General features: G+C 37.6%; 1 protein-coding gene across 1 annotated transcript; it reads right to left on the bottom strand.

Moving 5' to 3' along the window:
* Nucleotides 1–3032: 3032 nt before the first annotated feature.
* Nucleotides 3033–4911, bottom strand: LOC306638650 (uncharacterized protein). Its single transcript, XM_079101885.1, has one exon. The coding sequence runs from the start codon at nucleotides 4883–4885 to the stop codon at nucleotides 4217–4219; it is 669 nt and encodes a 222-aa protein (XP_078958011.1). The 5' UTR covers nucleotides 4886–4911; the 3' UTR covers nucleotides 3033–4216.
* Between the last annotated feature and the right edge of the window lie 11279 nt (nucleotides 4912–16190).

Here is a 16190-nt window from a genome sequence, read left to right on the forward strand (position 1 = left end):
TGGAAAGTATAGTAACCAATGACCTGTGGAAAATAAGATTAGGGTATTCACCTTGTATATGATCCTTTGTGGTTCGGAAAGAAATTATACCCAGGGTACATTATTATTGTGATAAAAAAACATTCTCAAAATTGTGGGGACAGGCCATGATGATACTTAGTAACCCTATCATATACTTTATTTTTCAGTTACAAAGGCTCACAGTGCAAGCTGATGTTGCTACCTAGGCTTATAGTTTTCATTTAAAAGATCCATAACAACAATGACTTGCAGGGAGGCCAACTGGATGGGATGACAGAGGATGAATGAATGGAAATGGAACAGAGATCAAGAAATACTATGGTAATGGATCATACCTCAAATAGTTATGTACAAGACATCATAGGGCTGTTCAGTATCTTTGTCAGCTTTCCTTGGTCACCAGCTTGCACTCAAACTCCTGTAGGAATCTCACATATAGAAGATAGAACAGGGTCCTCTGGCATCACTCAGTCCCACAAAGGCCATCCCTCCTTCATCCAAGGCAAACTCTCCACCTCTGGGCAGAGAATGTAGGAAAGGGAAGGATATATACCAAGAATTGTTTTATTCCCAAAGACTGTTGTGATTTTTGCTCTAAGTTCATACCCCTGTATTACAATCTTGCAGTGCAGAAAGTCATGGTGTTTCCTTCAATGAAAGGAAAGATACATGAAGATTTTCCTGGAAACTAAGTTCTGGACAACCCTGAATGTTAGGTTTTAGAATGGGGTTTACTAGAGCTTTCTCCTTTATAATTCATCTTCTTACAATCTCCCTTCTAGTCTCCCTTGAAATCTTTTTTTAATAGAAAGAATCCTTATTTTGACATTCATTAAACGAAAAGACACATAGGTGTTATACCCCAGAGATGAGCTGCCATAAACCCAGGTTTCGTTGTTTTATGTCCTTTCCAAAATTATTCTACAGTGTGTATCTGAAAGGTCTAAAGGAGGAAACAGATGGACAAAACTGGAATAATTGGGGAGTATTTCATGAAGTATTAACTTACAAAGTTAGGCAGGATTAAGAGAAGTTTACAATGCCGAGTAAAAAAACAATGTGTGTCGCGTTACCTTGAAGTGGTGGGAATTGACATAACATTTGCAACAAATAGTTGAAGTCCACTCCAAAATACTGTCAAATCAGAGAAAGTCAGCCACGTCAACTTACAACAAGCCAAAAGTCAGCAGCCTGTTCAACTGACCCTCTTCCCAGGGAGTATGTTCAGCCCTACTGTATCAGAAGCCACAGATAAAATAACAGAGAAAGAGAACAAAGAGAACTTTAGGAGGTGGGAAAAGAAAGAAGCAGTAGCATGCACCCACTTCTCTGATGCCTTTTGGCCTGCCAAAACCCATGTTGAGAGCAGGAGAGAGAGTTCATCTTCAAAATAAATTCAACAGTCATTCCGCATATAAAATTTCAACACTCAGTTTTTATAGTCTTGACATGACTGACGGCTTAAGAGTTCACGAAGTTATCAGAAACCTCACACTTGAATTCTGAATGTCCTGTCACTATAGTATCTATACTCTTTCTTTTCGTTTTTCGTTTGGAAGTGCAGGGCCTCCCCCATGCCAAGCAATTACTCTACCACTAAGCTGTACCCTGACCCTCTATCATCTGACATTCTGATTAAACTCTTATTTTAACATCCTGTGACAGAATAATGTTAACAACTTAACAAGCAAGTACAGTGAGAGGAGAAGAAATACAGACTTGAGTCTATAGTTCTACCTATAAAATTGTTTATACTTTTTGAATTCCTATTGAAAGAACACAAATTTTTAACATTTGTTTAATTGTAGGGCAGGGAATGTGAATGCTTATGATATTTCCTAATGGCCTAGGAACCTAGTTTGCAAACTTCTCTCCAGAATCCCCTATGTCCTCTTTCATGGAGACTTTGATATACATGTATGTACTCTATTCAACAAACCAACATTTCAATTGTTCTTCAGTATTTCCTTCTGAATTATTTACAGACTAACAAAGGTTGCAAAACTGGTACAGAGAGTTTCTGTATACCCACTACACCCAGATAACACCAGTGGTGATATTTCCTATAAACATAAAATGTTATCAAACCAGGAAGGTAATGTTGGTACCACCAAATTACCTATGATACAGATCTCATTTTGGTTTCATCACTTTTTCTGTACACTAATCTGGGAGGGGTATTCATTTGTGTGAAATTCTATGGCATTTTATCAGATGGATAGATTCACATAATCACCACCACATTCAAGATATGGAACTATATCTTCACAGCAGAACTCTTTTGGGTTTCCCATTTTTACTTACATCTACAACATCTCAGTATTCAAACCCCTGACAACCACTTCCCATGTTCTTATTCTCTATATTTGTCATTTCATAAAGGCTACTTGAAAATAATTCATATATTGTCTTATTGTCTTATTTGATTTGTATTTTTCCTCTCAGTATATCGTCCTTAATAGTCATTCAAATTGTTGCATGTGTAAATGCTTTGCTGTTCATTTTTTTTTCTATTATAAAGCAAGATTCCATTATAAGGACATATTAAGCTCTATTTCTTTTTTTTTTTTTTTAGGTCTCATTTAGTTGCTTATTCCATTCACTTTTATTAAGTATACCTTTTCCCTAATGTCTTGACTTTGTCAAGAGACAAACCTGTGAAAATACCTGTTAAATCATTTATACATTTCTATGATGCAAAGATTTTTAAACACTCAATTGGTACATCAAATATCTCATAGGCAGCATGTTTAAACTGATTAAGACCATTAATTTAAAAAAATGTAAGTCTTGTAATTCAGGAGCGGGCTGGATACGGTGATGAAAGCCTATAATCCCAGCTACACAGGAGGCTAAGGCAGGAGGATCACAAGTTTGAGGCCAGTCTGGGTAACTTAGTGACATCCTGTCTCCAAAAGAGCTGAGGATGTGACTCAGTGTTGGAGCACCCCTGGGTTTCATCCCAATTACAGGATCTTTTTTTTTTTTTGGTGGGGGGAGTTGTCATGGATGGGACCAGAAATGTCCCTATGTTGATCACCTCGAATATTGATTGGCCAAAATTTAAAACCCACATTCTCTGATTCCACATTAATTTTTTGTTGTTGTTGTTAAAAATATTGCTTTTGAGAAATTCTTTGTCAGAGATAACTGCTATTACCTACACATTATCTTCTGGCATTATACCTAGTAGTTTTATCATAATTATGAAGGTGGCCGGGTTTCCTGTAAATATCAGCATCTTATATGGTCAAAAGCAGTTAATAAAATCAGCTCATTTACTATAAGCCAAATGTGCTTGTACTTACTCCCACCCTTTCCCAAAGTTCTTGAAGCTTTGATGTGTTGATTTTGGTCTGTCCTTAATATAAAATGCATCCACAGATACTTTTGCAGAATTAACACAAACTACAAACAGATGACACTTTGGAGGCAAAGCAGAACTAGACAGTTCCTTCAGAGTTCCCATCACTGAATTCTGACTTCCACTGCTGTCACACCGTCTCGCCAAACACTGACATTTCATAGTTTACGAGTGTAAAGATATCTACCTACATTGAATTTAAAAACTGATCTGCACAAAAGAAATAAAAAAAAACTTTATATACAACAAATTGTTTTTTTAAAAATACAAAAATAACATCTGTCATTTCTGTCATGCTGACAATTTGACATATGTACACAAGCAGGAGAAAAGTTCCAATTTAGTCACCTGGCCAGCTGTTGCTTGTTAAAGATAAGCACACTGCCTCTGAGTGTTCACACTGACAGAAGAGATGTGTATTCAAAATATAGTAAATACTGCAAGTCTCTGCATGTATAAATGCTGCCTATAATAGTTTTGTTCTACTTGATTAAAATATGTCTTAAGCAATCTAATATTAAGTGCACTAAAACCCACAACAGTTCAGGAATCTATGACCTTATATAAAGAAATCCAAAATGTACAAAATACAGCTATAAAAGCAAGGAACAATTACTGCCATGCAAGATTTTAACTAAAAACTGCATGGAAATGCAATTTAAAACGGTCAACTGATTTATGTAACACTCAAGATAAAAAGGTCAGCAGTAAGTCCTACCAACACAATGCTTAATAAGGATTTAGAAAAGGAAATACATTCTCTTTGATGGTATAATGGTATAAATCAGATCTTCAAATCTATGGAAACGAGTCATCTGTCTCTCCTCTATCTCAAGAAATTAGCTCTCTTACAGTTGTTTTTATGAAGTCTTTTCTCTCAGTTAAATTATAAGCAGGGTAATTTTCATATACCTCTTTGCAAATCTGCTTCATTGTGACTTCCTCCAGGTTAGCATTGGCCAATAATTTCTTTACTGTTTCTTTTAGTTCTTCATCTGTAGGTGGTTTCTTCAATTTTTTAATTAAAGGCTCATCATCTGAACTATCCTCAGATTCACTTTCTTTTTTGGAACTGTTTTGATTCTTCTTGGTGGTACTACTATCTGCCTTCTTAACATTTGCACTTTTTACAGACTTTTTATTTTTAGAAGTAGCTTTCTGTTTCACTTTTTCTTTTTTAGAGGTCTTTTTTGGTGGCTCCTCTTCACTTTCTTTATCTTCATCATCTGAAGACTCCTCCTTGTTTTTCTTTTCATCTTCGTCACTACTAGATTCATCCGATAGAATTTCAGGACATTTGGTTCGCTTTGCCTTCCTTGCCATTCCAGAACTATTTCGTTCTTTTTTACTGCCTTTGCTAGAGGTTTTTTTAGATTTTGCCAATGGCTTTCTCCTCCTCGTCCTCCTTGTCATCGTCGTCCTCCTCCTCCTCGTCGCTCTCCGCTCTGGGGCCCGGCATCTCAGGCTCCTTCTCAGACGTGGGCTGGGCGGGGGCTCCATCTCGGTCCACAGCGAAGGCCTAGGCGGACATGGGGACCGCGGGAGGCGGCCACCGCAGGGCTGCAGGCGGCGGCGGGGCCCACGCCAATGGGAGGCGCCTAAGCTCTATTTTTTGAATCATAATTGAAAGGTCATTTGATTTGTTTCCAGTTCACCTATTACAAATAATGATGATATAAACATTTGTGAAGAGATTTTCTAAGTGCACATCATCTTATATTCTCTGGGATATATGCCAAGGTTAGAATGATGGGTGGAATAAGAAGTACATACTTACTATTTTCAGTAAATGCAAAAGAATTTTATTTTATTTATTATTTTTTATAAAATAGTATAACTTTTAATTTGATTAATCCACTATTCCTTAAACAACAATGGGAGTTTTATTTTATTTTATTTATTTATTTTATATATTTTTATTATTTAAACAAATGTGATACATGTTGTTTCTCTATTTGTACATGGAGTCAAGGCATACCATTTGTGTAATCATAAATTTACATACGGTAATGTTGTTTGATTCATTGTTATTTTTTCCCTTCCCCACACCCATCCCACCCCTCTTTTCTCTCTATACAGTCCTTCCTTCCTCCTCCATTCCGTACCACCCTCCTTAACCCTACACCTAAACCTAACCCTAACCCTAATGCTAACCCCTCCCACCCCGCATTATATGTCCTCATCTGCTTATCAGCGAGATCATTCGTCCTTTGGTTTTTTGAGATTGGCTTATCTCACTTAGCATGATATCCTCCAATTTCATCCATTTGCCTGCAAATGCCATAATTTTATCATTCTTCATGTCGGAGTAATATTCCATTGTATATATATGCCACAGTTTCTTTATCCATTCATCAACTGAAGGGCATCTAGGTTGGTTCCACAATCTGGCTATGCTGAATTGAGCAGCTATGAACATTGATGTGGCTGTATCTCTGTAGAATGCTGATTTTAAGTCCTTTGGGTATAGGCCAAGGAGTGGGATAGCTGGGTCAAATGGTGGTTCCATTCCAGCTTTCTGAGGAATCTCCATACTGCTTTCCAGAGTGGCTGCACTAATTTGCAACCCCACCAGCAATGTATGAGTGGACCTTTTTCCCCACATCCTCGCCAACACCTATTGTTGCTTGTGTTCTTGTAATCGCCATTCTAATTGGGGTGAGATGGAATCTTAGTGTAGTTTTGATTTGCATTTCTCTTATTACTAGAGATGGTGAACATTTTTTCATATATCTGTTGATTACTTGTGCATCATCTTCTGTGAAGTGTCTGTTCAGTTCCTTAACCCATTTGTTGATTGGATTATTTGTATTCTTGGTGTAGAGTTTTTTGAGTTCTTTATATATTCTGGAAAATAGCGCTCTATCTGAAGTATGAGTGGCAAAGATATTCTACTCTGTAGGCACTCTTTTCACATTACTGATAGTTTCCTTTGCTGTGAGAAAGCTTTTTAGTTTGAATCTATCCCAGTGGTTGATTCTAGCTTTTATTTCTTGTGCTATGGGAGTCCTGTTAAGGAAGTCTAATCCTAAGCCAACAAGTTGAAGGTTTGGACCTACTTTTTCTTCTATAAGATGCAGGGTCTCTGGTCTGATTCTGAGGTCCTTGATCCATTTTGAGTTGAGTTTTGTGCAGGGTGAGAGATAGGGGTTTAATTTCATTCTGTTGCACATGGTTTTCCAGTTTTCCCAGCACCATATGTTGAAGAGGCTATCTTTTCTCCATTGCATATTTTTGGCACCTTTGTCTAGTATGAGAAAATTGTATTTATTTGGGTTTGTGTCCATGTCCTCTATTCTCTACCATTGATCTACCTGTCTATTTTGGTACCAATACCATGCCGTTTTTGTTAATATTGCTTTGTAATAGAGTTGAAGATCTGGTATTGCGATACCCCCTGCTTCACTCTTTCTACTGAGGATTGCTTTAGCTATTCTGGGTTTCTTATTCTTCCAGAAGAATTTCATAATTGCTTGCTTTATTTCTGTAAGGTCATCATTGGGATTTTAATTGGAATTGCATTGAATTTGTATAGCACTTTTGGTAGTATGGCCGTTTTGACAATATTAATTCTGCCTATCCAAGAACATGGGAGATCTTTCCATCTTCTAAGGTTTTCTTTAATTTCTTTCTTTAGTGTTCTGTAGTTCTCATTGTAGAGGTCTTTCACCTCTTTTGTGAGATTGATTCCCAAGTATTTTATTTTTTTCTAGGCTACTGTGAATGGGGTAGTTTTCCTAATTTCTCTTTCTGAAGATTCATCACTTATGTATAAAAATGCATTGGATTTATGAGCATTGATATCTTGTAACCTGATACTTTACTGAATTCACTTATTAGTTCTAAGAGTTTTCTGATGGAATTTCCAGGTTCCTCTAAATATATAATCATGTCATCAGCGAACAGGGATAGTTTGAGTTCTTCTTTTCCAATTCGTATCCCTTTAATTTCTTTGGTTTGTCCAATTGCTCTGGCTAGAGTCTCAAGGATGATGTTGAAAAGAAGTGGTGAAAGAGGGCATCTCTGCCTTGTTACAGTTTTTAGGGGGAATGCTTTCAGTTTTTCACCATTCAGAATGATATTGGTCATGGGCTTAGCGTAGATGGCCTTCACAATGTTCAGGAATGTTCCCACTATCCCTATTTTTTCTAGTGTTTTGAGCATGAAGGGATGCTGTATTTTATGGAATGCTTTTTCTGCATCTATCAAAATAATCATGTGATTCTTAACTTTAAGTCTGTTGATATGGTGAATGACATTTATTGATTTCCCGATGTTGAACCAACCTTGCATCCCTGGGATAAAACCCACTTGATCGTGGTGCACTATCTCTTTAATATATTTTTGTATGCGATTTGCTAAAATTTTGTTGAGGATTTTTGCATCGATGTTCATTAAGGATATTGGTCTGAAATTTTCTTTCCTCGATGTCTCTGTCTGATTTAGGTATCAGGGTGATATTAGCTTCATAGAATGAGTTTGGGAGGGTTCCCTCCTCTTCTATTTCATGGAATACTTTGAGGAGTATTGGGATGAGCTCTTCCTTAAAGGTTTTGTAGAACTCGGCTGAGAACCCATCTGGTCCCAGACTTTTCTTTGTTGGTAGGCTTTTGATGACCTCTTCTATTTCATTGCTTGAAATTGATTTATTTAAGTTGTGTATGTCCTCCTCGTTCAGTTTAGGTAATTCATATGTCTCTAAGAACTTGTTGATTTCTTCGAGGTTTTCTGTTTTGTTGGAGTATAGATTTTCAAAATAGCTTCTAATTAGTTTTGTATTTCACTCATGTCTATTGTGATATTTCCTTGTTCCTTCTGAATTTTGGTAATTTGAGTTTTCTCCCTCTTTCTCCTTGTTAGTGTGGCTAAGGGTTTATCAATTGTGTTTATTTTTTCAAAGAACCAACTATTTATTTTGTTAATTTTTCTGATTGTTTCTTTTGTTTCAATTTCATTGATTTTGGCTCTGATTTTAACTATTTCCTGTCTTCTACTACTTTTGGTGTTGGTCTGTTCTTTTCCTAGGGCTATGAGCTGTAGTTTTAAGTCATTTATTTGTTGATTTCTACTTCTGTTGTTGAATGTGCCCCATGAAATAAATCTTCCTCTAAGTACTGCTTTCATAGTGTCCCAGAGATTTTGATATGATGTGTCTTTGTTCTCGTTTACTTCTAAGAATTTTTTTATTTCCCTCCTGATGTCTTCTGTTATCCATTCATCATATAATAGTGTATTATTTAATCTCCAGGTATTGGAGAAGTTTCTGTTTTTTATTCTGTCATTTATTTCTAATTTCAATCCATTATGATCTGATAGAGTACAAGGCAGTATCTCTATCTTCTTGTATTTGCTAACAGTAGCTTTGTGGCATAAAATATGGTCTATTTTAGAGAAGGATCCATGTGCTGCTGAGAAGAAAGTGTATTCGCTCTTTTTTGGATGGTATATTCTATATATGTCTAAGTTAAGACATATATAAGTCTAAATTGTTAAATTTAGTCTAAACAATTTAGGTTAAGTCTAAATTGTTGAATGTGTTATTGAGATCTATGGTTTCTTTATTCAATTTTTGTTGGGAAGATCTATCCAATGGTGAGAGAGGTGTGTTAAAATCGCCTAGTATTATTGCGTTTTGGTCTATTTGATTTCTGGAATTGAGAAGAATTTGTTTGACGTAAATGGATGAGCCAATGTTCGGGGCATAAGTACTTATGATTGTTATGTCTTGGTGATTTATGCTTCCCTTAAGCAGTATGTAATGTCCTTCTTTATCCCTTCTGACTAGTTTTGGCTTGAAGTCCACATGATCTGAAATGAGGATGGATACTCCAGCTTTTTTGCTGTGTCCGTGTGCATGGTATGTTTTTTCCCATCCTTTCACCTTTAGTCTAGGGGTATCTCTTTCTATGAGATGAATCTCTTGCAGGCAGCATATTGGTGTATTTTTCTTTTTAATCCAATCTGCCAGTCTATGTCTTTTGATTGATGAGTTCAGGCCATTAACTTTCAGGGTTATTATTGTGATATGATTTGTATTCCCAGTCATTTGACTCATTTTTGTTTTTTGACATGATTTGGTTTCTCCTTTATTTGGCTATTCCTTTAGGCTAGTTCCTCCCATTGCTGATTTGCATCGTTGTTTCTCATCTCTTCCTCATGGAATATTTTGCTGAGAATGTTCTGTAATGCCGGCTTTCTTTTTGTAAATTCCTTTAGCTTTTGTTTATCATGGAAGGATCTTATTTCGTCATCAAATCTGAAAGTAAGTTTTGCTGGGTGTACAATTCTTGGTTGGCATCTGTTTTCTTTCAGGGCTTGGTAAATGTTGTTCCAGGCCCTTCTAGCTTTTAGGGTATGTATTGAAAAATCTGCTGATATTCTTATTGGTTTCCCCCTGAGTGTAATTTGATTCATTTCTCTCGCAGCCTTTAAAATTCTGTCTTTATTTTGTATGTTAGGTATTTTCATAATAATGTGCCTTGGTGTGGGTCTGTTGTAATTTTGTATATTTGGAGTCCTATAAGCCTCTTGTACTTGGTTTTCCATTTCATTCTTCAGATTTGGGAAATTTTCTGATATTATTTCATTGAATAGACTGTTCATTCCTTTGGTTTGTTTCTCTAAGCCTTCCTCAATCCCAATAATTCTTAAATTTGGCCTTGTCATGATATCCCATGATTCTTGTAGATTCTGTTCATGATTTCTTACCATCTTCTCTGTTTGGTCAACTTTGTTTTCAAGATTAAATATTTTGTCTTCAATGTCTGAGGTTCTATCTTCCAGGTGTTCTGTCCTATTGGTTATGCTTTCTATGGAGTTTTTAACTTGGTTTATTGTTTCCTTCATTTCAAGGATTTCTGTTCGTTTGTTTTCAGTATCTCTAACTCTTTATTTAAATGATCTCTTGCTTCCTGTATTTGGTCTTTTAACTGTTGATTGTTGTGATCATTTAATGCCTGCATTTGCTCTTTCATCTCCTCCTGAAATGCCTGCATTTGCTCTTTCATCTCCTCGTTTGCTTCCCTGATTGTTTTAATTATGTACATTCTGAACTCCCTGTCATTTCTTCTGTCATGCTGTCATTGGGTTTTATTGATATAGTATCTAGGTTTGTTTGGGACATTTTCTTCCCTTGTTTTCTCATATTGGTCAGATGTCAGTGGGACTTGAGATATTGCAGATTTCCTCTATTGGCTTATAGTGTCCCTGTAGATTTCCAGTGTATCACCTCCCAGCCTTCAGTAGCCTGAAGTCTTGGAGTAACTTGATAATGCAGTGCTTCTGAAGAAAGATGCCCCTCACCCGCTACTGGTTCCAGGGCTTGGAGCTGGCTCTGTGTGGAAAGGCTCTCACTGGAGGGCCTGCTCCAAGAAGCTAGCCGTGTGGGAGGAGCCCACCGCTGGAGTGCCCAGGGCTGCCTGGAGAAGCCTCTAGCTGCCCTGCCTTACTCTAATAAGCCGCCCGAATCCGGGCCCACCATCCGGCCGAGCTTCACCGGGTGGGGGAGACTCACCCAGTGGCTCTATTTTAGTCCGAGTCTCTTAATGCCTCCCCTTCTTGAATCCTGGGTTCTGGAGTGACTGGAGATGCAGTCACCCTCTAGTCCACCATCTTGGATCCAGAATTTTATTTTAGATATTATAAGAAAGTTATAGTGATTTCTTATATTGATTTTTCTATAAAGTCTCTTCAAGGCTTATTAGAAGAATCCTCTTCTTGCATTTTCAAAGTATTCTCCTTCTGTATATAGGTGTCCTAATGTCTTTTTTTGGGGGGGGCAGGGTACTGGGGGTTGAACTCGGGGGCACTAGGCCACAAAGTCACATCCCCAGGCCTATTTTTTTTTTTTGTACTTTATTTAAAGACAGGGTTTCACTGAGTTGTTTAGCACCTTGCTTTTGCCGAGGCTGGCTAAGAATTCACCATCCTCCTGCCTCAGCCTCTGCACTGGGATTACAAGCACATGCACCATACCTGGTTCTAATATCTTCTTATAAGTAAATCATCCTTGTTGGAGAAGTCCACTCCAATGGACTCCTCTTAACATAATTAGCTCTTTTAGGATTCCATCTTCAAATAGTCATATCTTGAGATAATTGGGATAAAGATTCCCACATATACAAACTGGAGGGTCACAATTCAGTTCATAAAAAGGTCCTTAAGTATTTTCTGAATTGATACACTTAAGAAAATTTCTGAATATTTTTAATAAATTCTGTATTGATCCAACTTTTAAAATGAAACAAAATTCCTGAACCAGATCACTCATAGAATGAAGATATTAAGTTAGCCAACAGTTTTGGCTGAAAGTCCAAACAGGTTCTGGGCTAAATCCCATAGTGGATGGTCAGAGCACACAAGGAAGAAGGGTCACATCTCCAGTCATGAAGTAGAGATTGGCTAGGACCAGGCTTGCTCCTTTATAACACTCTCACAAAAAGTCTAGGGATTGTGTGAGAACTAAATAAATTTTTTTTTTTAAAGTCCCCAATGACCTAAGGACCTCACATAGGGCTTTACCTCTTAAAGGTCTCACAGAACATCTCAATACTAAGGCCACTTGGGGACCAAGCACCAATCACATAAACTCTTGGGGCACAATTAAACCACATACAAGACCCAGCATTCTACACATGCCCCACAAGGTTCGTGTCCATCTCAGCTTCTAATTCAAATTAATTTTTTTTTAAAATAGCCTAACATGAATGTAGGATGAAGAAGAAAAAGGGAAGTTAGGAGAGAAAAGACCTAAATTTTTGAGGATCTAAACTAAATGAAAGCAAAATAATAACAAATTGCATAAAGTAGAGGGAGAAAAAAGAGAATACATTATATCCACTAAACTCCACGTCTCAAAAGGCAAGTCAGCCAATTTACTTCATCATACTAATAAATTAAACAAAGAAATGTAAATTTACTAATCAGAGCTGATACTAATAAATGAAATAAAAATTGGTAAGAGTAGGGAGTGGTGACCTCCAGAGCATGGAATTCAGTGCCACTTTGACTTTGTGCACATTTTGCTGTCATTTGAAACAAAACTATGCACACACATATTACTGCCAAGACAAAGAAATACTAAAAAATCAAGTGTGGTCAGACCATAATGAGCTTTGAATGACCTAATGATAAGCTTCAATATTTAGTTTTAAAGCTTTGTTATGCAAGTTCACATTGCTTCTGTTCCCATCTAACACCATAGTTGTCAATAAATGCACAGAAAAATTACTTACAGGGAGGGGGACCTGCGATATCTGACTGGAAGCAGGATACACCCAGAAACAAATCAGTGAAGGATCAGGTCTCAGATGGCTCTGGTCTTCTATTTGCTCCCGGTTCCAGAGCCTCTGCTCTGGTGCGTCATATGTGTGTCTGAGAATCAACAGTGACCTGCCACAGCTGAAAGTTGTCTGCTCTTCACTCAGCCTCATACCCCTGAAATTCCACAGTGATTTCCTAATGTCCTCAAGTGGATTTATGTGAATCTGGATTTTCTCACTTTTCTTAGAGAAACTAGTCTGAAGTAAGAATGTCTCCATTCTTGTTCACCTTCTCAAATACTTCTAAACTTGTCCTCCAAATCTTTCTTATTGATTCTTTTCTTTACAATTTTCATTCCAGTGTAAAGAATCCATGTTCAAATTCATAAACATGTATTACTGTTTTCTACCTGGAGTTATAGAAGGCAAAGTTTCCTTATTTCTCTCTCAGACTATGTTCTGAGGGGATCATGGTGGGTTCCGTAATGGGGGCATTGCTCCAGTTAGAAAGCTTGGCCCTGCTAAAGAAATGAACAGACACTTCACAAAGAAGATCTACAAGCAATCAACAGCTATGTGAAAAAATGTTCAACATCTCTAGTAATAAGAGAAATGCAAATCAAAACTACCCTAAGATTCCATCTCACCCCAATTAGAATGGCGATTATCAAGAACACAAGCAACAACAGGTGTTGGCAAGGATGTGGGAAAAAAGGTGCACTCATACATTGCTGGTGGGGCTGCAAATTAGTGCAGCCACTCTGGAAAGCAGTATGGAGATTCCTCAGAAAACTTGGAATGGACCCACCATTTGACCCAGCTATCCCACTCCTTGGCCTATACCCAAAGGACTCAAAATCAGCATACTACAGTGATGCAGCCACATCGATGTTCATAGCTGCTCAATTCACAATAGCCAGATGATTGTGGAACCAACCTAAATGCCCTTCAATTGATGAATGGATACATACACACACACACACACACACACACACACACACACACACACACACATATATACAATGGAATATTACTCAGCCGTAAAGAATAATAAAATTATGGCATTTGCAGGCAAATGGATGAAATTGGAGAATATCGTGTTAAGTGAGATAAGCCAATCTCAAAAAACCAAAGGACAAATGATCTCGCTGATAAGCAGATGATGACACATAGTGGGGGGTGGGAGGGGGACAAGAATGGAGGAAAGAGGGACTGTGTAAAGGGAAAAGAGGGGTGGGAGGGATGGGGGGAAGGAAAAAATAATAGACTGAATCAAACACTATTGCCCTATGTGCATGTATGACTGCACAAATGGTATGCCTTTACTTCATGTACAAACCAAAAAACAACATGTATCCCATTTGTGTACAATAAAAATTAAATTAAAAAAAAGAAAGCTTGGCCCCAAATGAGTGAATTCTGCTGCCTTGAAACTTCATTTAATTCTCTGTTTTTAAGGGAGGAAAATGTCATTAAAGGTAGTCTCTCTACCTACATGAGAACAGCCAAGGAAATGGGGTTTGTGAAGAATTTTTCTGGTACATTAGTCCCTGGCATGGTAACAAGTTGTCCTTGTATTCTTGCAGTTAAAACCATGACCTTTGCTCCTGATAATTGGTAGGTGGTTATTTAGCTCTTCTCCTATCAAGAAACAATCTAGAAATACATCCTGCAAATTGAAATCATGGGATACATAGAAATATATAATCTGAGAGATAGAGTAGAAAAATCCCTGGACATAGGATCAGGACACTTGGATTCTCATTGTGTGAAAATGTGAAATACAATGTGAAATCACTAGCAGTCACTTATAACATCTCCCAGAACCTCTGGTGGTGCCCCCTGGGAACTCAAATAAAAAACTGAAAACTTTGTCATGATTATTAATATACAATATACACAATACCACCTTATAAGATAGGTATGACAGCAGGGTGAAATTTTGAGATTGTTAAATGGGATCTCTTTCTTTGCATTGCCAACATAATTTACTTTGTTAACCTCTTGCCATTTAATCAAAGATACTTATTGCCTCAGGGAAGATTTGGGGTTTTTTTGTTTTGTTTTGTTTTTGTTTGTTTGTTTTGTTTGTTTTTTGTTTTTGTTTTGTTTTGTTTTGTTTTGTTTGGTGCTGGGGATTGAACTCAGGGCCTTGTGCTTGCAAGACAAGCACTCTATCAACTGAGCTATAGCCCCAGCCCAAGATTTGTTATTTTTATTGTTGGAGCACAGAAGATCACAGACACTACTTAACTTCTGTCTTTCAAAATGGAAAGCAACTCTGTGCTAAAATTTTGGTGTGTCAACCACTGGAGACCATCACAAGACTACACCAGTTACTATGCACACATCTTCCCATCATAACATAGTCATAGGATGCTCTTAAGAAGCCTCATTCCAGATCCACTGGTACAGGCACAGTGACCAAATGGCATGCATATTTACAGCAAAGAAGCATATTGACTTCTTTATAGGACATATTGACTTGCCCTTTAAATGCAGAGTTACATGCCAGGATGGGTTACATATACCAGTGAAGAAAAAGAATCAATAGATGATATTCTGGCACTTGTCACTCTATCCAATATAAAGAAAGTTACAAGAAGTTGCTCAACTTTATGATGGATTCACCAGAAGCAACTCCCAATTTGGATGGCAGGGACCATCAATCCGCTACTGCCATCTTGTGGTTAGATTCAGGGACTGCATGGAGTGGTCAATGGGCTGGGTTACATGCTATATAGATTACACTTGTAAATGAAACAAGCCCCCCCTCACTGTACATACTGACATATGGGCTGTCTGTCAGAGGTGGACTATGTGGCTGAGTGACTGGACCATAAATAAGGCATCAGCCCTTATAGGGAGCATCAATGTGGAAAGACATCTGGGAAAAACTGCTACATCTGGAATTAACTATATATTATTTAGCACCAACATAGCCATGCTTCCCTGTCTGGCAATCAGGAGACAGACAACCAAATAAAGTTAGGTGGCTTAAGTTGACCACAAGAAAACTGAGCCACAATGAAAGAAAACTCTCTGATTCTAGCAAAGAAGTGGGAGTTCCCACTAAGATACTCAGATACTGTATATATCTGACTCATGCCTTCCCTGTTCTATGAAGCAACCTTGGCCAATACTACATGCAGTGGAGGATATGGTTTGAGGAAGGCAACCAATACCATTATGTCAGGTGGATTACATAGGACCCTGGCCCTATAAGAGGGCATATTCATCCTAACATGTGCAGACACACTCCAGACTACTATAAGCATATGCTTGCAAAAGTTCACACAGAAGACAACCAACATGACCTTGAAATGTTTTGCACTGCATATAGCATCCCTACAGACATAGATGGTGACAATGGAACACATTTTTCTGACCACATGATTCAATAATGGGCTGAGAACTGGGACATACATTGGCTTTTCCACCTACCTTACAATCCAACCAAAGTAGGACTAATTGAAAAAAGTGAATGGCCTGCTAAGACACCAACTAATGATAGAAGATACATCCATGGTAATGGAGACAAAGAA

This window comes from Sciurus vulgaris, assembly GCF_902686455.1.
Source record: "Sciurus vulgaris genome assembly, chromosome: 11".
NCBI classification, from domain to species: domain Eukaryota; kingdom Metazoa; phylum Chordata; class Mammalia; order Rodentia; family Sciuridae; genus Sciurus; species Sciurus vulgaris.